The sequence below is a fragment of the Trichosurus vulpecula genome, chromosome 4 (assembly GCF_011100635.1).
Source record: "Trichosurus vulpecula isolate mTriVul1 chromosome 4, mTriVul1.pri, whole genome shotgun sequence".
Lineage (NCBI taxonomy): Eukaryota > Metazoa > Chordata > Mammalia > Diprotodontia > Phalangeridae > Trichosurus > Trichosurus vulpecula.
In genome coordinates, this window is record NC_050576.1 from 172,700,798 (window position 1) to 172,726,412 (window position 25,615).

Consider the following 25,615-nt stretch of genomic DNA (forward strand, 5'->3'; position numbering starts at 1 on the left):
ATGAAGATGCCACTGGCCCTGCTCCTCTTTCTGTTCACCCTGACCATCTTTGCAGGTAGGAGATCAATCTATAAAACAATCACAGCAACTATTTATTACTGAGATGGGACCATTAGTGGTATTTTTGTTATTCTGATTTCAAAATAGCACTTTAGGGAGAATAAAGCCGATATTTTGGTAGTCTAGAATCCCTTGTTAGCATCATTGGAGATAGACTAAGCTGATTTATCTTTAAATTAACATTGTGAGTAATCATTTTTAAAAAGTATTGATAAATGTTGCTTCATTAGATAGACCCCTTTTATGGGGGAATATTTAAATTGCCTGTAGTTTTCTCATTACTGAACATCTCCCAATAAAAATGTAATAGCTTTTAGTCTTGGGCACTAGCTTAGAGCTGGTGCATAAAATATCATTTTTATATTTTTAAGAAATGATACCCAAGCCACCAAAGATTAAACAGGACATGGAAGAAATATTGTATATTTTTAAAGATGTAAACTTTCTAAATGAACAGATTTTTTTTAATAGAGTGGATCATTTGCAATATAGAAGGAAAATATTTTACATTATTTTTTTTTTCAGATGAGCTGATCTCCTTTATTGTCATCACAAATATATTTAAAAATATTCAAAATTCCATTCCAAACCTCCTGGAATGCACTCTTTTGGGATGGGGCCCTCAAAGAAAGAACACTCTTGTGCATTAACCCAAATCACACTTGCAAATATTTTGCTGTTGCATGGGGAGTTAAACAATCGACTCCTTGTTAACTTTAATACCTGCATCTCTTCTCTTCTCTCCCCCACCCCCGCCTTTAGATTCTTCCCCAATACTGACAGAAAAACAAGCTAAGCAACTCTTGAGAAGTCGGCGACAGGATCGGCCCAGCAAACCCGGTTTCCCTGATGAGCCAATGCGGGTGAATGCTTTTCTTGGTCAATTTTAAAGAAAATAAGGTCATCTTTTAAAATGGTAATTGTTCAAGGTGTCCAGTTGAAGAGAGATAATTTAAACATCAAATTAGGCCAGTTGCTAAGCCAAATATTAAACTTTTTAAACCAAGCATTTATTAAATATTTATTATTATTAAGCAATTTCATGGTGAGAGGCAGAGCTTGAGGGAGGGGCAAGAACACTAGACAAATATCAAGGGAAAGGGATAATTCTTTCCTTTCTTGGGATCCTAAGTACTTACCACCATGCCTGGCATATCGAAGGGCTTAATAAATGGTTGTTGATTGATACTGGGCTGGGTGCTCAGATAGTGGATAGAATGCTGGGCTTAGGTCACAAGGCCAAAATTCAAATCCTGCTAATGATACCAGCTCTGTGACAATAGATAGATCATTTAACCTCTCTGGGACCCGGTTTCATATCTATAAAATTGTAATATTAATTTCTGTAGGTCCCACTTTATGGGATTGTTGTGAGGCTCAATGCGTATAAAATGTAGTGCAAATCTTAAAATACTATTTTCTTTTCTTCTTTTTTGTTTTGATTTTGAACTTAGTAGCATTCTTATTTCCACCTACCCAGCAGAACACACAAAAAGGATTGTATATGAAACTGTGAATCTCCATTTCATAATGTTTGCTTTTTTTTTTGATGTATAAAATAAATTCCATATTACTTTCAAAACTGTCCTGCTTGTCTGGGTTTCCTTCTAAACTTCCTTCTGTTCTCTTCTGTGTATTTCAAGAAGAAAATGTTTCAACGGCCATCTTTTTTAGGCTTCAGTATTACTAACCGCCCATGCAGTCTCAAGTGTCCCTCACTCCAGCTTCCCATTAAAAATTGAGAGGAGAACCCCACCACCTCCACCCCCAACAACCTTGTAACAATTAAATGGAGTCAAGCAAAATGGATGCACACAATGGCCATGTCCAAAAATGTATGTTTCTTTTTACAACTTGAGTCTATCACTTCTCTCCCTGGAGATGGCTAACTCCTCACCACAGGTACAATGGAGACAAGGTTGGCCTTTGCGTTAAGGTGTGATAATAGTCCATTATATTCACATCTCACAATTTGTTTAGCCATCCCCTAATTGATGGATGACTCTTTAGATTCTAGTTCTTAAAAATTTTTTTTCCCTTTTTGATCTACTCTTTAAAACTGAGGAGTTTGTTTTGCTTGTGACTGCTCCCTTTCCGGTATTGTCCTCCCTCTTAACATGCCCCATCTCTCTTATTCCCTCCCTCCAACCTAGCTTGCTTCCCTGTCAAGTTTGATGTATTTCTACACCAAACACAAACTCTCTCTCTCTCTCTCTCTCTCTCTCTCTCTCTCTCTCTCTCTCTCTCTCTCTCTCTCTCTCTCTCTTTCTCTCCCTCCCTCCTTTGTCCATTTCAGATTAGAGTGAGATTCATCTGATGTCCTCTTTTTCTCCATGCTTAGGGACTCTTCTCAGCCAACCCAACTATAAGAAATAGCAAGTTCCACTCCCTTCTTCCTTCTTTTTGTACTAATGTACTTCTTTTATCCTTCCTTTTCTTTTTCCTCTTCAAATCCTCAGAACAGAAGCAATATAGGGCCTTTGTTTTTCTTATTTAATTCTCACAGCCTAGGAAGGCATTAAGGTTCTGAAAGGTCATTTGTTTCTTCTCCCCACTGTGAGAATATTAGCATTACATCATGATATAGCCTCTTCCATTGCTCAAAGGAAGCCCAGATACTCAGGAACTCTGAGGTCTTGAGCACTCTGGAGAGGACAGGGTTCTAGGTTTCTCTTGAATCTTGTGTTTGTATTTAAAAGTTCCCACTCAACTCTGATCTTTTCATCAGAGATGCTTGGAAGTCCTTTATTCCATTAAAGATCTGTTCTGCCCCGCCCCTCCCCCCAACCCCGGTAAGATTCTATTCAGCTCAGGGGAAGTTATTCTCGGTTGTAAGGCTGTATCTTTTTCCTTTTGGTATGCTGTATTCTAAGATTTCGTCTCATTCATAGCAGAGACTCCCAGGTCTCATGATCCTGACTGTAGCTTCTTGGTACTTGAACTGCTTCTTTCTGGGTGCTTAAAGTATTTTTTCTTCACAGTGGAAGCTCTGGTTTTTGGCTGTGCCATTCCTGGGACTTTTTTCCTTTTGGGATCTCTTTCATTGGCGGATTTTTTTCCCATCTTTTCTTTGCTTCCAGTTCTATTATATCAGGGCAGTTTTCAGTTATGATTTCTTGAAATATACTATCCAAGCTTTGGTTGAGTGGTTTGGTTAAGAAATTCTTAAGTTCTATTGCTTTCCAAGGTGATACATTTTCTTCTATTTTTTTCCAGTTTTTAAATTTAATCCTAATATTTCTTGATGCCTGATGGAGTCATTGATTTCTGTTTGATCTATTATAGTTTTCAGTGATTCTGTTAAGGGTTTATCACTTTGTTTTCTAAACTATTTATTCTCCTTTGAATTCTTTCATCCAGAGATGTTATTTCATTTTTTATTTCTTGCTTCATTTCTTCTAGGGATCTATGTTGTCCCTGTGGAAAATCAATCATTTTCTTTGGGTCTCTGCTTGAAGCTTTTATGGAATTACTCTTTTCTTCTAAGATGGAATTTTGGGTATCGCCTGGATTTCAAGGACTTCCATGGACTCTCAGAACAGAGTGCTTGGAGCCTCGGAGTCTCTGAATACCTAGACATTTTTGGTTTGAGCACTGCTCTGTTCTAAGCACTGCTATGTTGCACTGGTCACTTCAGGACTATATTGTTAAATGTTTAACAACCAGGTCTCAAAAAGTCTTCATATGAAATACTTTTAAATTTAATATGCATGATAAAAATTTTATTTATCACTTCCTTAAGTCTAGACCACTAACAAAACAATAAATCAAACCCTGATTTGTAGCATTTGCTGACAATCAGCTTTCCGTAGTGGGTAAGAGCTGGCTTCCAAGCCACACCCCTGCTTCCAAGTCTACTGCTTTTGTTGCCTTCAGACACGGAGTGGTGTAGGCTGCCCAGATTGGTAGACCATCACTTTCCATGTTGGGAGGCTGTTGGTTTGCTTGTCTTTGCTGGTCCTGGCTTCCTTGGTAGTGCCTATTTCTCTTGCCTGAGGGTTTCTGGTTGTTGGGGTTTTTTTTTTTTGTGCAGTTTTGAGACGGAAACAATATTCTGTAGTTTCTTACAGAATTTCCTAATCCGTTTGCTCTGGCAGAGGTTTCAAGTTCTTCCTGGAGTAGGTATGGGAGAGCTGGGCAATCTGTCATCTTGGCCAAAAGCCTCTTTTAAAGAATTGTGCTAATGTGTTAGCTCCAACTCTGCTACTAATTAAGTGTGTGACCTTGGGCAAATGAGCTCTATGTTCCTTACCTGCAAAATTAAGGGATTCGACCCAATGTAAACTCAGAGGTTTTGTTGGTACTGAATAACCGAAATATGCCTCTGTGACAATTGATTATTAATGGCATTTATAAGTAATCATTTAAACTTATATTTATGAAACTTTGCTATCTACTCCCTGTGTGATTCTAGGCATGTCATTTCAACTTTCTGGGCTTCAGGTTATAAAATGAGGGGGTTGGATTAGATGACTTTTAAGGTCCCTTCTAAACCTATGGGCCTATGATCTTTTTTCTTTGCCCCTATAAATCTATGATCCCTATTATCCCTTTTATCCGAAATGCTTATAGTAGATAAATATAAATGGCCTGGGGCCAATGGACCTGGAAACAGGAAGACCTGAGTTCAAATTTGATTTCTGACACTTACTGGTTGTATGATCCAGGGCAAGTCACTTAACTCTGTTGGCCTCAGTTTCCTCATCTCTAAAATGAGCTGGAGAAGAAAATGGCAAACCACTCCAGGATCTTTGCCAAGAACACCCAAATGGGGTCACGAAGAGATTGACATGACTGAAATGACTGACCCAAAAAGGAATGGCCCAAAAGAGAATAAAAGGACCCAACAGATGATAGGCTGCAAGATGCTAGTATTGTTTGGTGGCACCCCCAAGCATCTTTTAGGATGTGTCCCCCAGGTTCAAAGTGTACTGAGTCTCCCCAAACTAGCTCTTGAGCCTCCACTCCTTATGTTCACCTTTAATACTTAGAGGATGTAATTATTTCAAAGCAAAGGAATTTCATGAAATGAGATATTAAGAAAAGTAGAAAAAATTTCTCCTGTATACCTGGGGCATATGTACTCTTCCACAAATACGTACAGCATCAGTCCTTACATAAAATGTATAAGTGAAGAGGGACACATGCAAAAAACATATGTGACTGGGACAACTTTGGCTTTAGATGGTGCAGGGCCATTGACTTCTCCTAGTGATATTATGATGACCTTGCATGTCCTGTGATCTCCTACTCTCCGTCCAATGCTGCTGGGTAATGCTCAGCTGGGTGTGTTTGTCTTTGCTGAGCTGGAGTTGCAGAGCGGTACCCTGGCCACTGTGCCCAGCTGAGAAGCAACTATTTGGCGGAACGGCATCATCTAGGAGCTGCCTGGAGGCAGGAGGGGAGCAGGATGGGTAAGAGCAGCAGCAAGACATCAGTGACCCTTCAGCATCAAAGGTGTGTGTTCCCCCTTCCCATGTGTGTCCTGGACACATGTGTTCTTTATGTGTGTGCCCCTTCATGTGTGTTCATGTGTGTGTCACTCTTCCTGCAGAGGTTGTATGCATCTATGGGAGAGTGTTCCTCAAGTTTATGGGGGAAATATTTGGTTGCTGACCTTCCTTACTGAACTTTCATTAAATGCCCCTCAGGGAAAGAGTCAAGGGTTGTTATACTCAAGCCAGCTGTAGCTGCATACTTGGTCCATGCTTGAGGCTTGTCTGTGGGCTAGAAGGGACCTAGGGATCACTTGGGTGCATAGGATCATAGACATAGAGCTCAAATCACCTGGTCTAACCCCCTCATTTTACAGATGACTTGAGAGAAGGGGAAATGATCTGCTCATGATAACACAGGGAAAAAGAAGGAGTTTTACTGATCACTTATAAATGTAATGATAATAAATTGTCACAGTGGCATCATTTGGTTATTTTATTTTGTTTCTTCATATGTCCTTTATTTTTAATTTGTGTATTTATAATAGTCAAAATGACTTAATTGCTTGAAGTTGTTCTTAAAATAGTATTGCTGTTACTGTATACAATGTTCTCTTGGTTCTGCTAATTTCATTCTTCATCACTTCATGCAAGTCTTTCATTGCCTTTCTTTTTTAAAAAAACTTACTGTATTTTCAATTCATGGATTTATTTTAAAGCAACAATATCTAAGTGAACAAATCTGCTGAGAATAAGATCCTTAATAATGAAGTCCTTGTTTAAAAAAAAAAAAAGAAAAAACCCTTCACTAATCATTCGAAGGTCAGCTGCATGCACATCATTGCAGTCCATAACCAAAATACCTTCCCTGCTGTTGGAATTCCAAGGACTTCCAAGTAGCTCTAACCCTGCTGGGGTTATTCAGCAGCTAAGAACCCTTCCTGAGCTTGGTCTAGGGGGCAGGGTCCACCTGCCGGGCCTCATCCACCGACAGAGAAGGATGGTGGAATAGTGAGGAAAATACTGATTTAAGAGTCAGGTGACCTGAGTTTTGTCTCAGTTTCTGCTACTAACCTACTATGGCCTTGGCAAATCACTTCTCTCTGGGTTCCTCTTTTGTAAAAAGAGGGGATTGGACTTAATAATCATCATTGCCCAATTCTAGTTCTAATATTCTGGGGCGCTAGGTGGCACCATAGTGCACAGAGTGCCAGACCTGGAGTCAGGAAGACTCATCTACCTGAATTCAGGTCAGGTCTCAGACACTTACTAGTTGTGTGATCCTGGGCAAGTCAATTAACTCTGTTTGCCTCAGTTTCCTCATCTGTCAAATGAGCTGGAGAAGAAAATGGCAAACCACTCCAGGATTTTTGTCAAGAAAACCCCAAATAGGGTCATGAAGAAGTGGACATGACTCAGCAACAACATCAAATCCTACCCTAGTTAGTCTGGGTGCCCTGCTCCTTCACCTATACCAGACCCCAAGATATTGCTTTTCCACTTTCTTCCTTCCATTCTCAATATGTTCTTTCATGCTCATTTTGAACCTTGTATTAATAACAATAACAAATTTTATGGTGTTTTAAGGTTTGCAAAATGCTTTATGTTTGTGATCTCATTTTATCCTTACAACACCTGTGTGAAGTAGGTGGTATTATTATCCCCATTTATAAATGAAGAAATTGAGAAATAAATTGACTTGCCCAGGGCCACACAGCCAGAAGTATCTAAGGCAGGGTTTGAAATTAGCTCTTCTTTGCTGCAAGGCAAGGGCGCTAACCACTGTACCACATTGACTTAGACTGTACTTCTGCCTTTGACATCTTGTTCAGTCTTGAGGCTGAGCAACTACCTGATTACCCTACTTTTACCGTGCACTAAGTCTGTTCTATTCAGTTCATTCTCACCTTATTTTTCTCTCTCCATTGTTCCCTGGACCCTCTCTCCTCTCTGATCTCAGTTTTATTCTTCTGGTTGAAAGCTCCATCTTTATTGACCTTGGAGTTGTGACCTTTTCTATCGGCACCACACTGCCACCCTCTCTGCCCCACCAACCTGACCCAGGTCTCAGTTCTGGGCCTTCCTAGTCTGCTTTATCCCTCTGTTGCCCTTAATCTGATGATGACAACCACAGAACATTCATTTGTTCCCATTGAGTTGAAAGCAAGTGGCCTCTCAATAAAGTTATGAAGTGTGTGGTGTAAACTTCTGTATCCCCAATGTCAACTTTTTGCCATTTCCCTCCATGTTATTCAGTCTTCCCTCTCCCTCCTAACTTCAGATATCCGATACCTTTATTTTCTCTTCATTCCCTACTGCTTTTAAAGACAGAACAGGACCTGAAAGCAGCTAGTTTCTTTCCCTCGTTGGTTGATTGGCTAACCAAGGTAACAAGGCAAAGCAAGGAGCATTTAAGTGTTTACTGTGTGCCAGGCACTGTGCTAAGAGATGGAGATATGTAAACAAGCGGAAAAGGAAGACAATCCCTTCCCTCAAGGAGCTTACATTTTAATAGTGGAGAACACCACATAAAAGAGAACTGAAAAGCATGGGGGGAGGGGGAAGAGATCCATATGGGGGTATGGTCCAGAAAGTCCAAAACAGCTAAAAAGATCAACCAGCCTGGGCTCCATTGGCATGGTACTTAAAGTCCATCAGTTTTCTCTAGGCTCAAGATCTTGGGCAATGTGGCAGCCCAGTGTAGCACACAAAGGTTTTTCTAGGGTCACAAACAGGGACTTACAGGGAAACTAGTCAGCCTCCTCTATGCCCTGCCACAAAAAAGCATAATATGGCTACCTGGATCTCTCTTCTTCCAAGATAATCAGTTCTGAAATGGCAGTATAATGGGCCAGCCGTTACGAACACCAGCCAAGAATTATGTTTCTCCTAGTTTTTACGTGGGAGAAAGGCTGGTGCAGTACTAATAACTGTTGCCTGGAACAGCCTCCTTGCAGCCCCCCAAAATGAGCTGCCTTGGTTTCTTTACTCTGGACATCTTAGCTCTGATTATTCCTGTACATGAGCCATTCCCTCCAACTAAGCCAGACTAGTCATTGTTCCCCTACTAGATAGCATGCATTCCTACCTTTCTGCCTTTGCTCACATTGTTAACTCCTGCCTAGAATGGTTTCTATACTCTTCTCAACTTATATTACCCTTTCTTCAGGACCCACCTCAAATTCTGTCTTTGTTAATAAAGCCTTCCTCAGCTTCCCCACTCTTTGGTGGTCACTTCTTCAAATTCCTGTAGCACTCACTATTTTTCTCATTTGGTATTTAATATAAATATAACTCTTGTGTCAAAATTTCCTCCTGACCTAAAAGGTCTGGACATCCTTTGATGATCTCTCAATTCTTTGGTTTGCTTTTCATCACTTCTTGAGTGGAATCTGATATTATCATTATTTGGAATTTTCCCTAGGGTAGCTACCAGTTCCTTGTACAAGCCCTTAAACCTACCATATTACACCTTGTCTTCATGCCATGCCTCTGCCCTTGAATGCCCCTTTCCTACTCTAGCTCTGAGAATGGTAATCAAATCCAGAAGCTGCCCACTTAACTTGGGGTTTACTGGCTAGATTCCTTCCTTCCTTCCTTCCTTCCTGAAAACGTTAAAACCAGTTCACTCTGAAGCTCATAGATTGGACCACAATAGGTCCCTCTCCAAGCTCCACTTAATGCCTCTTTTTGGGCCCTCCTGGCTTAGAATAAATGTCAATGGTAACTGTTTCTTTGGAACAGCTACCCTGGGGGTCTTCCCCTCCCAGCTTGACTTTTTTTTTTCTAATTAAAGGGACCATCCCTTGACTTACTTCTTAAAGAGTCCTATTCACTGAATGGGTGTTACCTCACTCTAAGTAAGTACATGAAAAGGCCTTAGCCTAAAAGTGCCAGGGTCTCCCATTGCATACTGGGTCATCTCTAGCCATCCTGATGAATATCAGACCACTGGACCAAGATGGCTTTGGAGGAGAAAGTGAGGCTGGTGACCTTGCACAGCCCTCCTTCACTCAAACCAAAGTAAACTGCAAGTCATGTCATCATTTCCCTGATGCCATGGTCCTTTTCGAAAAGGAAGGGCAAACACAACCACAATACTTCACCCTCACCATCAGTCGTCTGCATGTCAACTTTCTCTATTAGAATGTAAGCTCCTTGAGGGTAGGACAGTTTGACTTGCTTGTATTTGTATTTCCAGCATGTAGCACCATGCCTGACGTATAGATGTGATCTCCTACTCTCTTGCCAATACTATCAGGTAATGCTCAGCTGAATGTGTCTGTCTTTGCTGGGCTGGAGGTAACAGTGGTACCCTGGCAACCAGATGGCCTACCTTTTCTTTTCTATCTTTAGTGCTATCAGGTGAGTGTGTGTATTTAATTTGCATTTCTATCCCTTGACTACCAGGCAAGTCTAAGGGAGTTTCACTTCCACAGGACTCAAACTTTCTGTCTATCACTCTCTCCAAAGCAGCTAGAGAGGGAGAAGGAGCCATCTCTTCTGGAAAGCAGGTCATGCATTTGCTCAGTTCTATTCCCTGCCTGACTTCACCGCCTCTGAATCCCCATGCCCTAAGCTTCCTTCATCAAGTGCATTGCTATGCATGATCTTTGGTTATAATCTCCTCCCTACCCCCCAAAGCTTTGTAGGGAAGGACATGGATGCTTCACCTGGATACAATGGAATAATCAAGTCTATGCTGAGAAGAAGATAGAGTGACTGAAGAGGAACTGATGTGATATGGAAGAAGGGACTGTGATAAGTTCAAGAAAGAAGAAAGAATATAACTAAAAGTATCATAGCATTTTGATGATTACTTTGGTCCTTATCTTTTTTATTATTTTTTGATCTTTATCTTTTGAATGAAGGATGATATACTTCTTTTTGAGACCTATATTATTACTTTAGCATCCTCTAGAGTGGAGGTTCTTAATCTGGTTTTTTTTTTTTAATGTGTCATGGACACATTTGGCAGTCTGGTGAACCCTAAGGATCCCTTTATCATAATAACATCTTTAACACTAAAACAACCAGGTTGTCAATTGACACAGACATTTGCTTCTTCCTTTGAGGCATTCTGAAATTCTAGTTCTTCTGAAGAAAATACTAAATTTCAGTCAGAAAATAAAGATATAATTTTCTTCCCATCCAAATCCATGGAGCTCATGAAATCTATTTAAGAATCCATGCTTTAGGGGATGGGCACATGCTACAGAATTAGTTTTAGGAGTTGTAAGATCATGGGATTATAGCTCTGGAGTTGGAAGAGACTTTACCAGTCATCACCTTGGATAGAGTGTCAGACTGGAGTCAGGAAGACCTGAGTTCAAATCCAGCCTTAGACACTTACTGGCTGTGTGATCCTGAGCAAGTCACTTAGCCCTGTTTGCTTCAACTTCCTTATCTGTAAAATAAGCTGGAGAAGAAAATGGTCAACTGCTGCAGTGTCTTTGCCAAGAAGACCCCAAATGGGGTCATGAAGAGCTGGACACAACTGAAATGAGTGAACAACAACAAAAGCACAGTGCATGTAGTGCTGGACCTGGAGTTGGGAAGAACCAGGTTCAAATATGAACTCAGATACTTGCTAACTGTGTGACCTTATATAAGTGACTTACCCTCTGTTTGTCTTAGATTCCCATTTGTAAAATGGGGATAATAATAGCACCCCCCTCTCAGGGTTGTTGAGGGGATCAAGTGAGATAATTGTGAAGTGCTTGGCACAATCCCTGGCACACAGAGTTATAGAAATGTTAGCATGTTAGCTTCTTCTTCTTCTTCTTCTTCTTCTTCTTCTTCTTCTTCTTCTTCTTCTTCTTCTTCTTCTCCTTCTCCTCCTCCTCCTCCTCTTTCTTCTTTTTCTTCTTCTCTTCTTCTCCTTCTTTTTCTTCTTCTTCCTCTTCTTCTCCTTCTTCTCCTTCTCTTTCTTCTTCTTCTTCTCCTTCTTCTTCTTCTTCTTCTCCTTCTTCTTCCTCTTCTTCTTCTTCTCCTTCTCCTTCTCCTTCTCTCCTCCTCCTCTCTTCTCTTCTTCTTCTTCTTCTTTTCTTCTTCTTCTTCTTCTTCTTCTTCTTCTTCTTCTCTCTTCTCCTTCTCCTCTCCTCCTCTCTCTCTTTTCTTTTCTTCTTCTTCTTTCTTATTCTTCTTTCTTCTTCTCTTCTCCTCTTCTTCTTCTTCTTTTCTTTCTCTCTTCTTTTCTTCTTTCTCTTTCTCTTTCTTCTCTTCTTCTATTCTCTTCTTCTCTATTTCTTCTTCTTCTCTTTCTTCTCTTTCTCCTCTTTTCTTTTTCTTCTTCCTTTCTTCTCTTCTCCTTCTCTCTTCTTTCCTTCTTTCTTTCTTCTTCTTCTTCTCCTCTTCTTCTTCTTTCTTCTCCTTTTCTTCTCTTTCTTCTTCTCTCTTCTTCTTCTCTTCTTCTTTTCTTCTTCTTATTATTCTTCTTTCCTTCTTCTTCTCTTCTTCTTCTCTTCTTCTTCTTCTTTTCTTCTCTCTTCTTCTTCTTCTTCTCTCTCTCCTCTTTCTCTTTTCTTCTTCTCTTTTCTTCTTTTTTTTCTTCTTCTTTCTTCCTCCTCCTCTCCTTCTTTCCTTCTTTTTCTTCTCTTTCTTCTTTTCTTCTTCTGCTTCTCTTCTCTTCTCTATTCTTCTCTTCTTCTTCTCTCCTCCTCCTCTTTTTTTCTTTCTCTTTCTTCTTCTTTTTCTTCTCTCTTCTTCTCTTCTTCTTCTTCTTCTTCTTCTTTCTTCTTCTTCTCCTCCTCCTCTCCTTTTTTCTCTTTTTCTTCTTCTCTTCTTCTCCTTCTTTTTCTTCTTCTTCCTCTTCTCCTCCTCCTCCTCCTTCTTCTTCTTCTTCTTCTTCTTCTTCTTCTTCTTCTTCTTCTTCTTCTTCTTCTTCTTCTCTTTCTTCTCCTTCTTCTCCTCTTTCTTCTCCTTCTTCTCCTCTTTCTTCTTTTTCTTCTTCTCTTTCTTCTTCTCCTTCTTCTTCCTCTTCTTCTCCTTCTCTTTCTTCTTCTCCTCTTTCTTCTTCTTTTTCTTCTCTTCTAATACATAATGCTAAGTTTCTATTTCTTGAACATCATCACATTCTTTAAACCTGGTTAGTCCACTTTTAATATACAGGTGCTCTACGGTGTTGACATTTTTTTCTTCCACTTGAAAACATGACTGTAGAATGTATCTACAAGTAAAGAGGGTGTCTGGGGACTGGCAGATGCTCAGTGCTCTCTACCCGTTGCCCATCCAAATGGAGACTTGGTGAACCTGCTTCTAAGAAGGTGAAGTAGAGGGCCCTGATGCCCATTTTAGAGTATGCACAGCCTGTCAGCTTACTGGTGATGAAAACATTTTAAATGGCTGATCAGCCAGACTGGGTGTGCATCTAAAAGGCAAGAAGAGACAAAATCCCTTTGTCTCCAACTACTTTCAAGTGATCGAGGAAGAACTTGTTCAGCCCCCTAGCTGGGGAGAGGGGCAGCCACTTGAGCTCCTTCATCTCCCAACCTGGCTTGCCATGTGGCCATGAGTAGATGGCTCTACTGTTTCCTTTTCCTGAGTTTAATCTTTCCTGATCTAAGGTGACTGAATATATTTGGCCAGTCACCATTACATTGAGAAATTCCATTCCTTGTGGCATAGGTTAGTTGCTACTGAGAGTAATTCTTTTAGGGAACAATCCTTCCTTGGAGTTATTAGTTTGTTTTTAAGAGGTCTTTTCCATCTCCTCATCTAAATTGACCAAATTCAAGTTTTCTCTTAAAGCTCCAATTTAAGGAGGAAAATGGTTTTGTTGCCAGATGACCAATGGAAATCTCTAGAAAGATGACATCCAAGTATAAATTATTTCCTTTGTGAATACATGTTTAAGTGCTCAAGTGCTCTGGGACTACCTCTTTTCTAAGCAAATATTCTTCGATTTGGCCCATGTGTCCTCAAGGAATGTTCTTGATGGTGGTGTATAAATCATGGTAGCTTTGTTGTAAATAATCCTAAAATATCCCTTCACACTCAGCCTGTTGGACATAGTGACTTCATTATCCATTTGTTCCTTGTGATCTTAAAGCCTGAGTCAAGGCTATTGAAATTTTCATCATTTAAAATATGAATCTATGGTCCTTTTTGGATGGTGGGAATATTCACTTTTTCCTTTTTGGGGAACAGTTCACTGACCATCAAACAACAACTCGGCCTATAAACTTGCCTTTAGTTTATTTAATGAGCAAAATTTCTTCCAAATGTTGATGGAATAGTACTTTCTCCTGACCTCCCATTGCCTAGTGAAGATTGTAATGGAAGCATCTAACCATTCTAAAAAGAGTTTCTGCTTCGATGTTGACTGCTATTTGACAGAAAGCATTCTGGTCTTCTGTTCTCCCTCAAACAGTTACATATCTACATATCTGCTTATATGTCATAACACCCTCCCCTCCACTCCAATTCAAATGTAAGCTTTTTGAAGGTAGGGATTGTTTTTTTTTTTTTGTGTGTGTGTGTGTGTGTGTGTGTGTCTGGTTCTTAGCAAGTGTCTTGTATATTGTGAGTACTTAATAATCGATTGTAGAATTGGATTAGATGCTCAGTCTCCAGTTTATCTTGCACCTTACTATTTATATTTCCCTGAACAAGTCATTCAGTCTCTGGATCTGATATTCTATCTCCCTCTCTGTGCCTTTAGAGAAGTTTTTCCTACATGCCTCAAATGCTTTTCCTATTTGAACCCCAAGTTCCTTTCAAAGCTGAGTTCAAGTGGCTTTATCTGATTATCTTAGCCGATGTTGTTCCTCTATACTCCCACACAATTATATTTATTTTGTGCACATCTTATAGAGAATTATCTGTGTATATGGTGTTTCCTTTCTAAAAGAGTATAAGCTTCTTGTGGACAAGAACTGTTTCGTTTTTCTGTTTTTCTGTTTGTTTCTGGTGCCTAATGAATTGAATCCATAAAATGGAGATCAAAATATTTGTATTACCCCATAAGGCTGAAATGCGAAAGTGCTTTGCAAACCTTAAAGTATCATAGACATGTGAGTTATCATCCTTATTATTTTTTACCTTACTTAGCTCCTTGTGAAGTCAGTCATTTGATTATTGTACCTTTTACATGCCATAACGAAAGGCCTGTTGCAATTAGTTTCATTTGACATCTGAGGTGGGACTCTGGTCCTTATTATTATTTTTTTTTCTTCAGCAATTAACCAATAGTAGTTGAAACTGATTTTCCATCTGCCTCTTCTTCCTCAGTCCAGGAACATTTGAGTCAATTATTAAGGCTGAGTAACGCTGCTGAATTTGTGGTTTCCAGCAGATTGGACATTTGGCTCTTCATCTTTGAACAATGATCATTTTTCAGCCTTGTGGGGGGATTAATTTTCATAACATTTTCAATAAATAATGAAATACCATGGAAACTCCTGCAGGCTTTGGGCTTGTTTGTTCTGCACCAATAATTTCAACTGGCCTTTAGGAAAGGGAACTATGTACTGACTATTCTTTGAAGTGTTTTTAGACACTCATTGTTCCTGGCCCCAAAGACAGTGTAAAGTAGCAAACAGAATGCTAGATTTGCATGATGGATTTGGAGTCAGGAAAACCTAAGTTGAAATCCCACTTCTGACACTTACTGTATATATAGAGCTGTGTTATTATGGGTAAGTCACTTTTGGTGCCTCAGTTTCCTTTTCTGTGTAATGAGATAATACTAGCACCTACCTTACAGGGTTGTTGTGAAGATCAAATAAGATAGTATATGTAAAGGCACTTTTCATATCTTAAAGTGCCATGTAAATGCTATTTTTATTTATCATCATCATCACCATCATCATAATCATTATTATTGAAAGAGCACTGAATGAGCATTAGGAAATCCAGGTTCTAGTCCTGGATCTTTCAGCTGTGTGACTTTGGCAAGTTATCTCACCTCTCTCAGACTCAGCTCTTTATCTATTAAATGAATTGAGTGTGCTAAATAGTCTCTAAGAAAGTTAGTCTTCTGGGTCAAGGTATGCAAATATACCTGGGAAGAGGTCACTGATTAAGTAGCAATTGGTTATAAACAACTTAGCATAATTAGCTGATTAGCCCAATTCAGAGTAGAAATCTGAGCTGAGAGCAGCTTTTTAATAGGGAAAGGGAAAATATGGGTCTAGACTGCAGAGATTTTTTCCCTATGTCACATACCCTTTTGGCAGTCTGGTGAAGCTCCTGTATCCCTTCTCAGAATAATAGTTTTTAAATGCATAATATACATAAGATTACAAATGAAACTAATTATATCTAAATTGTTATCAAAAATTTACACACATATGCATACACATACATGTATGTATATGTAAATATATCAACATATATACAACATAAATCTATCAATGTATATATGTATATATTTTAAAACAACCCAAATTTGTGGGCCCCATGTTAAGAACCCCTGGCATTAGAACATTGGTAACACTGGTCAAATAGGCCTGAATGACTTTCTCAGGGCAGCCCGCCATATGCTGGATGTCTGTGTGAAGATCTTGAGAAATGAGATGAGAGATGAAAGGGAAGGTGAAGAAATCAAGGTGATTTGCCCAGGGCTCTGGTGCAATGGATTTGGAGTCAGGGCATGTAGGTTTGAATCCAGCTCTGTCCCTTGGCAACCTTTGGCTTTTAACCCAGCTTCTCTAGGTCTCAGTTTCCTTTGCTGTGAAATGAAGGTTTGGGTGGGATGATCTCTGAGGCACTTTCCAGTTTTAAATCCTATGATCCTATGTTCTCCATGTTGGTCCATTGCCACCCATGGTGATCTTCATTAATTTTTAAGTTTTGCTTCTACATTTGTTGAAGAACAGTGAGTCACCCAGAATTACTCATTTGGCAAAGAAAAAATAAATTGGAGTCTGGAACAGCTATTCCTCTTTCTTCAGAAATCCCTCTGTGCTTAAGGAGAAACATTGCTTTATTTGTGTGTTTGCAGGCAAAGGAGAGAAAGTAAATAGTTTATAAGTTTCTTGTTCTTGCCTTTAGGTATTCGATTCAATTCAGCATTTAGTAAACCATGTTGTGTGAAAGACATTGCTACTTCAAGGGGCCTATGGTCTCATTAATGTGGCTACTCCATCTAACCATACAGATTGCAACAAACCCATACTTTTTTGTCCTGTGTGTTCTTGTCTGTGTTCTACCATGATGCTTAGGAAACCTTCCTTTAAGACTTTAACATTTTATATCAATTGACCATTAAGTCAGTTTTAAATTAATGCTGTACAACTGTGGCCTCTTGATCTTGCCAGATGACTGGTCAACTTCTTCTTCTTACCCATTTCTGGTCGTTACTGTCAAAGCAATTATTAGTTCACACTGTAATAGAAAAGCAACTGTTAGCTCAGTGGGCAGAGCGATGGGCCTGGAATCAAGAAGATCTGAGTTCAAATCCAGCCTTGGACACTTCCTGGGTGACCCTGGGGAAGCTACTTAACCTCTGTTTGCCTCAGTTTTCTCAATAATAATAACAGCTACCTTGCAGGATTGTTAGGAGGTTTGAATGAGATAATATTTGTGAAAAACACTTAGCCTGACACATGGTAGATGCTATGTAAATTCATATTCCCTTTATCGTAATGAGAGTCTTTTAAAAAATCCCTATAGTTGACTGCTAATTCATCTCAAGTGCATGTCATTTTCAATATTGGAAATCTCTATTCCATAATTGGAAATATATAAATTGTTAATTTATTTTTTTAATTTGGCTCAACATTTAGAACACTACATGCCTGAGGAAATGCGAATATATGGCCAGAGAAACAAGACTGGGGGATGCTTTGGAGCAAGAAAAACAAAGAGAACTTCCTTTCACCTTTCTCTGATTATCTTTCTCTCCCTGACTGCCAGTTACAGATTTTTCCATTTTCTCTTCAAATGAGACTGAACCTGTGATTTCATTGGTAAAGTGCAACATGGCATTTGATCGAGAGCTGGCCTATGTCAGGCAGTCTTGGTCTCAAGTTCCAAACCTGACACACACTGACTTTGTGACCGTGGACAAGTCTCTTAATCTCTCAGAGTCCCAGTTAACTCTCTAAGGCTGTAACTTGCAGAGAAGGTACTAACCTGTGTTGATAGAGGGGTTTTTCTCATCAGCGTTCCCTATGCCAATGAAATCACAGTTCTTCTCCATAGAATCCCTTCTTTTCTCATGCTTACCACACCATTATCTAGTAGTGCACTTTCCTAATTTGGAAATGGAGTGGGGATACCATGACGTTACCTAATAATTAATTATTAAAATAATTAATGAAATAACTTTCTCCTTGGAGAGGTCTCAAAAGTAACTGCAGCCCTTCTGCCTTTTGGTCACCTCTTATCTTTGAATTTATTTTTTTTTCTATATTCTTTTTTTTGGAGGGGGAAGGCAGGGCAACTGGGGTTAAGTGACTTGCCCAAGGTCACACAGCTAATAAGTGTGTCAAGTGTCTGAGACTGGATTTGAGCTCAGGTCCTCCTAACTCCAGGGCTGGTGCTCTACTGACTGCACCACCTAGCTGCTACAAAGTCACCTCTTATCTTAAGGGCAGTAGTGAAAAGTACTTTTTTTGGGAGGGGTAACTGATATATGTCCCCATGTCTGTTTTTTTTCCAACTGACCTGACTATTGAAACATTTGAATGAATGAGCAGGTACTCCTAACCTTTTTTCTTTTATTTATTAAAATCTCAGACATTCTCTCTCCTACAAGATAATAACTTGAAGAGAAACTTCCCAGCAAAGAAGGGTTGTGATTGCTCCACAGATGGGGAATTACTACAGTATTTGAAAATCCAAGAATTGCCTCTCATCGGTTAGAATAAGTCTGATTCTTGTTCACAAATAGAGATACCTACCTTTGTTTCTCTAAAATAATATTGGCCTCACCTGTTGATAAACATACACATACATATATCTGTCTATGGCCTTGGTTAAGATGTAAATTTTCTCTTTACTCCTATTGAGTGATGTGAGAACAATTCTCTGACCATAGGGAGCCCTTCCCTGATAGAAAGTACTTGCATGTATGTAAGAATACCTGTGCTTGCTTTCCTTTTTGTTCCCCCGGCCTCGGGGGAAATATTTCTGAATTTTTTTTTTTTTGTTGTTAAAATAGCCTGGCCTAGAGTACAGGGGAAGCAAAACTGTCAGTTTTTGTTTTTTGCTTAAAAGAATGTTTTACTAGAGATTGTCAAATAAACAAATATACAAAGAAAAGCTTTTTCTGTATTCTCCCTATAACCTTGTATATGTATACCTTGTTCTTTGTATGGTTTTGGTTAAGAACCATTTGTATTAGAATACAGAATTAGGAAGACAGAGACAGAGAAACAGAGTTTAAATTTTTTTCTCTGATGTTTACCTCCCTGGGCCTCAGTTTCATCATCTTTAAAACAAATGGATTAGACTTGCTGGCCTCTAAGGTCATTTATGATTTATGATCATATTTGTTTACATTCTGCCAAAATGTCTCAGTGGTCTTTTTCTTCTATAACCCCTGGGTGGTGCTGGTGGGCAAAGTCATCCGAACTAGTATGTATTCCTTCCCTAACTGCACATACCTGCAGAACTCACTCCCTGCCAAATCTGCCTCATCTCAAGTGGGCAAAGCTTCCCTAGCAACTGGGCTATGTTTCTCCTCTGTTCCAAACTCTCTTCCCTTGAGCGTACTGTAGGGGGAAATAGCTACCTGTCCGCCTTGCTCAACTGTCTTCACGATTAGGCTTTGTTTACTAGAAGTGGTTACTGGGGATTGTTCCTTATTTCTCCCCTACTATTTTACTCAGTTATTGATGTGGTTCAAAACATGTTTCTCGAAGATCCTTATTAGTACGATGCCCGCCGGTCAGCTGAGTGACCTTCCGATGCTCTGCTTTAGTTAAGTAAAGGGTAAAATGCTTGGGTGAGTTTGCTGTATTGGTTAAATTGAGTATTTAAATGTTACAGGCACAGCAGAGGCAGGATGTATGACATAAATATTGACCACCATAAACTGATTTGATTTCTCAATACAAGAATTTAATATGTGAAAAAGAGATAACTTGTTGAAAGATAGCTTTTAAAGTAATAATAATCATAGAGAGCATTTATGTAACACTTTAAGGTTTACAAGGCTCTTTACAAATACTATCTCATTTTGTTCTCACAACAACGCTGTAGCCTCAGTTTGCAGAAGAGGAAATTAAGGTTAAGTGACTAGCCCAGGGTCACATAGCTAGTAGGTGTCTGAAGCTGGAGTTGAACTCTGGTCTTCATAATCAGAGGCCCAGATTTCTATCCACTGTGCTACCCAGCTGTCTTTGTATATTTTTCTTTGATGAGTCAAAATTTGCTTAAAATTTTGGGGCAATAGTCAAGGAACAATATACACAGCAGGATTTTTTTATTATCTGACAGCTTCCAGCAAGTTGTATAGCTATGGAGATTCGTCTGCAAAAGCTTCCCTATTCCCTTCTCATATTTTCATCTGGGATACCCTCAGTATGTGCATAGAATTTTCTTGTAAAGGTTTTACAGAGATGAGAAAGAATGCATATGGGTTGGTAGTTACACTTTTTTGGTAATAATTCACAAAAACTTTATGCAGAATCTGACTGATGAGATTTGAGGTATATTAATCAGTCAGTTAATGAAAAGCATTTATTAAACATTTACTAATTCCAGGCATTGTGCTAAGATGTGGAGATTAAAAAATAAAACGAAACGGTGAGAACCATCCTTCCCTCAAGAAGCTTACATTCTAATATTGCAGAGCGAATGAAAGTCTATGTGGCCTCAAGGCCACATGTGGCCTTGGGTGTGGCCTTTTGCCTGAGTCGAAGTTTTATAGAACAAATCCTTTTATTGAGGGGATTTGTGTTCTGTGAAGTTTGGATTTGGTCAAAGGGAGGCACTTGAGGACCTAGAGGGCCACATGTGGCCTCAAGGCCCCAGGTTCTCCACCCCTGGTTTAGACACATGAACACAAGAAATAGAAAAGAAGTCAGAGTTGTAGGAAGTCTGACCATTCTCATAAGAAGGAATATCTTTGATGAAACTCTTCAAAACCTTATATGATACTAACATTTATACAACAAACAGAAGTATTGATGCAACACGGTGTGATAGAAAGATTTCAAGTCAGGAGACATTGGTTCATGTCCTTGTTCCCATTCTTATAATTAAACCTCAGTTTCCCCAAGTGTAAAATGGGGATATAACATTTACACAATCTACACTATAGGTTTGTTGTGGGGAAAATGTTTCGTTAACCATAAGAGACTTTAGGGATGGTCTATTCCAAGCCCCTCATTTTTCAGATAAGGAAGTTGAGGCCCAGAGAAACAAATTTCCTTGTCAAAAGTCACACAAGTAGTCAGGTGGAAGGGCTGGGGCTTGAACCCAGGTCCCTTGACTCCAAATACAATGTTCTTTCCACTACACTACACGGTGCTGAAACGGTATAGAAATGTGAGATATGAATTATTATTGCAAAGTCTGCCTCGGTATCGATGAGGCTTTTAATGAAGGGTCTGGTTTGAGATTACTAAACATTTTGGAAAGACCTTTAGGAAGTGTGAATTCAACACTGAGCATGTTTTATTTTAAAAGAAAGGGAGCATGACATGAAATTTCAAAAGAGTGAATTGTGAAATGTCCAACTTGATTGAACTCTCTTGCTTTTCTGTCGGAACCATGCAGTTTTAATTGGTTTTGGTTATCACTGTTGTTTTAATTGAACTAATCAGAATGCAACAGATGTCTTGGTCTCTAGGCCACCAGTAGGCAGAGTCTTTTCAGTCAGCCCCGAACTTCCAGTGGGGAAGAGGGAACTCCTTGTGCGTCTGAACAATGACCCCCTTGGCTGCTTACTGAAAGTATGCAAAGGCTTTGAGCACAGACCTACTTCAGCCAATCAGCCTTAGCCAGAAGAATAATAATGGGTAGAAGCAGGAAGACAGAATGGAAGCCTTGCAGAGAAGTATTAAACCTTATCCCACCTACAATGATGCATTTCACCCCCCCCCCCCCCCGCCATTGTTTTTCCTTCTCACCAAGAGATACTTAAGTAGTAAAATGAATAACATCAGTATTGTTTTTCTTCTATGTCTGTTTGTAAGAGGATGGAGATTTGGTGTCAAGTTGTGGAGCAGGGAGGAAAGGCCAATGAATACAAAAAACCATTTACAACTATAATCATGGAAACAGAAGAGACCCTACTGATCTTATAGTCATATACTTGGCTTTTAAAGATGAGGAAACTAAGGGCCAGAAAGGAGAAAATGACCAGCCTTTGAGGACAGTGACCATATCTTAACTAAACTTCATATCTCCCCCAGCACCTGTGGTGCTCTGTACCTAACAGACCCCTAAAATCATTTGTTGTATTATATTCCCCAAGATCACATGCTAGTTAGCGGTAGAACTAGGACTAGAATCCTGGTCTTTTGACTTTTAGTCTAGCACTCTTTCTACTAGGGAAATTAATAAAATAGATCTCAAACCTATTCTTATTATTATAGCTCTTATTATTTTATAATCATAAGATAACCAGTAACTACTGGTAGATACTTTGTTATGCTTAGGCTTCCTTCTTTCAGTTTCTCCTAAACTTCTATCCTTAACCAGTAGGTGGTGCTGCTATCCACTAACCTGATCCTATTTAATTATGTCTTATCCTCATCCTGGTGATTATATCATCATCTTGCTGAGGGGTGCTGAGCAGAAATGCTTCCTCAGAAACAGAGAGGTAAGGAACAGATGGAATACAATGGACTCTTCACATCTAAAATGTAAATTGGAAAAATATCTTAGGCCGTCTTGGTGTTCCATTCCTTGGCTACTCAATAGAAAAAAAATTTCTCAGTCCAGCTAAATGTTTTTGCTTTGAATGTCATCGCTGAAGTGGACAAGTCAAAGTTGGATAGAAATGGCAGATCTCTTCTTCCTTGTCTATAGTATCCCGAAGGAGGCCTCTCTTTCATTCACAATCTATCAGTTACTCAATCAACAGATATTTATTAAGTACTTACTATGTGTGTACCAGGCACTGCTAAGTATTGAGGATGTAAAGAAAAAGAAAAAAAAGTGTCTGCCCTTAAGAACAGTGTATTCTAATGGATGGGATTCAGCATGTTTATATCTAGGCACATACACATGCATAGTAGTTGGAAGGTAACCTTAGAGGGGAAGGCACTAACAGCTGGGGAAAAGCAAAAGGCTTCCTGAAGAAAGTGGCATCTGAACCACTTAAAAATATATTATATTAAATTATATAAAATATATGCAACATATAAATAATATATAAATATATTATATTGTCTTAGGATGAATGAGCTCTTTACTTGCAACCTAGGCAGAGGATGGTTGACCAATGGTCAGGAATTTCATAGAAGAGATTTTTGCCCTTGGTAAAAGGTTGGATCTAAGAATATCTGAAGTCCATTTTGATATTATGATTTCTCTGGCATTGTTAATGGCTTCATTCATTAATGCCTCACCCTCTTCACCCTGCCCTTCCTCCCTGCCCCTCCCCCCCATTAAAAGAAGTTGACCACTGCAATTTATGGATCACTCAATTGCAATTTAGTAAAAGGCTAGGCACTATGTTAGGCACTGGGGATATAAAGACAAAAATGAAACTGTACCTGCCCTCAAGGAACTTATATTCTATTGAATATATGTGAGACAACATATATACATCTTAGTATGTACAAAAATGCAAGGTAATTTTGAAGGACTTTCATTTTAACTGGGGAGATTAGGAAGTGGGAGATAGGATTTGAGATGAGCTTTGAAAGAAACTAGGTATTCCAAGATGGAGAAAGTGAGAAGGCAGAGTACATTCTAGGCATTGAGGACAAAAGAGGCAAGACAAAAGGAGGGTCATTTGTGAGGAAGAGCAAGGTCACTTTAGCCAGAACAAAAAATTATGAAGGAGAAGGATGTAGAATGAGGCTGGAAAGGTACCTTGGAGCTAGGTTGTAAAGGGCTTTTGTTCTGCTTTGTTTTAAATAGTATTTTATTTTTTTCCAATTACAAGTAAAGATAATTTTTAACATTCATTTTTTAAATAAAATTTTGAGTTTCAAATTTTCTCCTTCCCTTCCCCCTCCCAAAGACAGTAAACAATTTGATATATGTACAATCATGTGAAACATATTTCTATGTAAGTCATGTTGTGAAAGAGGAAACAGAACAAAAGGAAAAAAACCATGAAAAAGTAAAGTGAATATCGTATGCTTCGATCTGCATTGACTCCATCAGTTCTTTCTAGATTTGGATGACATTTTCTATCACGAATCTTTTGGAATTGTACTGGATCATTGTATAGCTAAGAAGAGCTAAGTCCATCATAGTTGATCATTGTACAATGTTGCTGATACTGTACAATTTCTCCTGGTTCTTCTTACTTCACTTTGCATGAGTTCATGTAAGTCTGTGAAGAGCTTTAAATGACAAACAGAAGAATTTTTTTTTAATCGTAGAGATTAAAGAGAGCCCCTTGGGTTTGCTGAATAGGGGAGTGACAGGGTCAGACCAGTGCTTTAGGAACACTAACTGAGCTGCTGTGTGGAGGATAGATTGGAGAGACTTGAGGCAGGGAACCCAATTAGGAGGCCATGCAGTAGCCCAGATGAGAATCGAATGAGGGCCTAAACTAGGGTGGCAGTTCTGTGATTAGAGACAAGGAGACAAATGTGAGAGATACGATGGAAGTAAAATTCACAAGACTTAACTGATTGAATATGCTAGGTGAGAGAGTGAGAAGTTTAGAATGATTTTCAGGTTGTGAATCTGGATGATTGGAAGGACAGTGATCCCTCAACAGAAACAGAGCAACTAGGAAGAGGTATGACATGGATAGAAGGAAAGATAATGAATTCTGTTTTGGATAGGTTGAGTTAGTGGTCCTTATAGGACATCCATTTATGTTGAAGACTATCTAGTAAGGAAAGGAGTGATTACCTGCTGCACCATGGACACGATCTCTACACTAGTAAAATTATGTCTTTGTTAAATCACTGAAAAGAAATCACATCTCAAATGGGTCTTCAACCACGTATCCTATAGCACTATTTGAGCCTTCATAGTCTTGTTTCATCTTAAGATTTCTCTACTCTTACTCTGAAGTTGGCTCCATCCCTTACAGTTCTGTATTTTATTTTCTCTTCTTACTTATCTGACATTCTTCCTCAGATTCCTTTGTTGGATCATCATTCATGTCTCGCCCCCTCTCTGTTTTTGTGCCCTAAAGTTCCATCTTGGGCTTTCTTCTCTCTTTGCCCTCTCCCTTGGTGATCTCATAAGCTTTCCCATATCTATATATCTACCACCCTACCTTTCACTTGACCTATTGCACTAACCTCTTAATTGATCTCTCTACCTCAGTTCTTTCTCCTTTTCTGCCACAAAACCTCCAAAATGATTTTCCTGAAGCACAGATCTGAGCATGTTACTACCCAACTTGGTAAACTCCCCATGTCCCTGTAATTCCTAAGATAAAAATATGTGTTCATCTGATTGACCTATCTTTACAATCTCATTACGTGTTAATCTCTTTCACACACTCTGTGGTCTAGGCAGACTGTCCTTGGTACTCCTCACATACAATGCTCCATCTCTTGTTTCCATGCTTTGGTGTTGGTCATCCCCCATGATGGAAATGTAATTCCCTTCCCCATCTCTGTCTCTTGGAATCCCTAGTTTCCTTCAAAGCTTAGCTCAAGCACCACCTTCTCCACTGAGGCCTTTCCTGATTCCTCCCAAGGACTAGAGTCTCCCCACCAAAACTACCTTGTAGTTATTTCATATATATTTTGTATATATTCATCTGTGTATGTACTGTCTTCCCTGATAGGATGTAAGTTCCTTCTATTTCATTTTTTTCTTTGTAAAGCCATCACCCATAACAGTGGTGGGCCTGGCACCTAGTAGGTGCTTACAAAGTGCTTGCCAATTGATTGAGTGGTCATATGAGCCTCGACATAGTCACTTTCCCCACCTGCAATGTGATGTTTTATTTTCAACAGGAGTACATGCTTCACCTTCTTTGGCTGGAGCAGAGAGCAGAGGAGCAATTTCTTGAGCATTGGCTGAATCCACACTGCAAGCCACACTGTGATAGGAATCTGGTCCATCCTGTCTAA

General features: G+C 39.3%; 1 protein-coding gene across 1 annotated transcript; it reads left to right on the plus strand.

Moving 5' to 3' along the window:
* On the plus strand, nucleotides 1–25,615 carry C4H17orf67 (chromosome 4 C17orf67 homolog). The gene is made up of 3 exons (XM_036755602.1): nucleotides 1–55; nucleotides 823–923; nucleotides 25,499–25,615. Exons 1-3 carry the CDS (start codon nucleotides 1–3, stop codon nucleotides 25,613–25,615), a joined length of 273 nt encoding a protein of 90 aa, XP_036611497.1.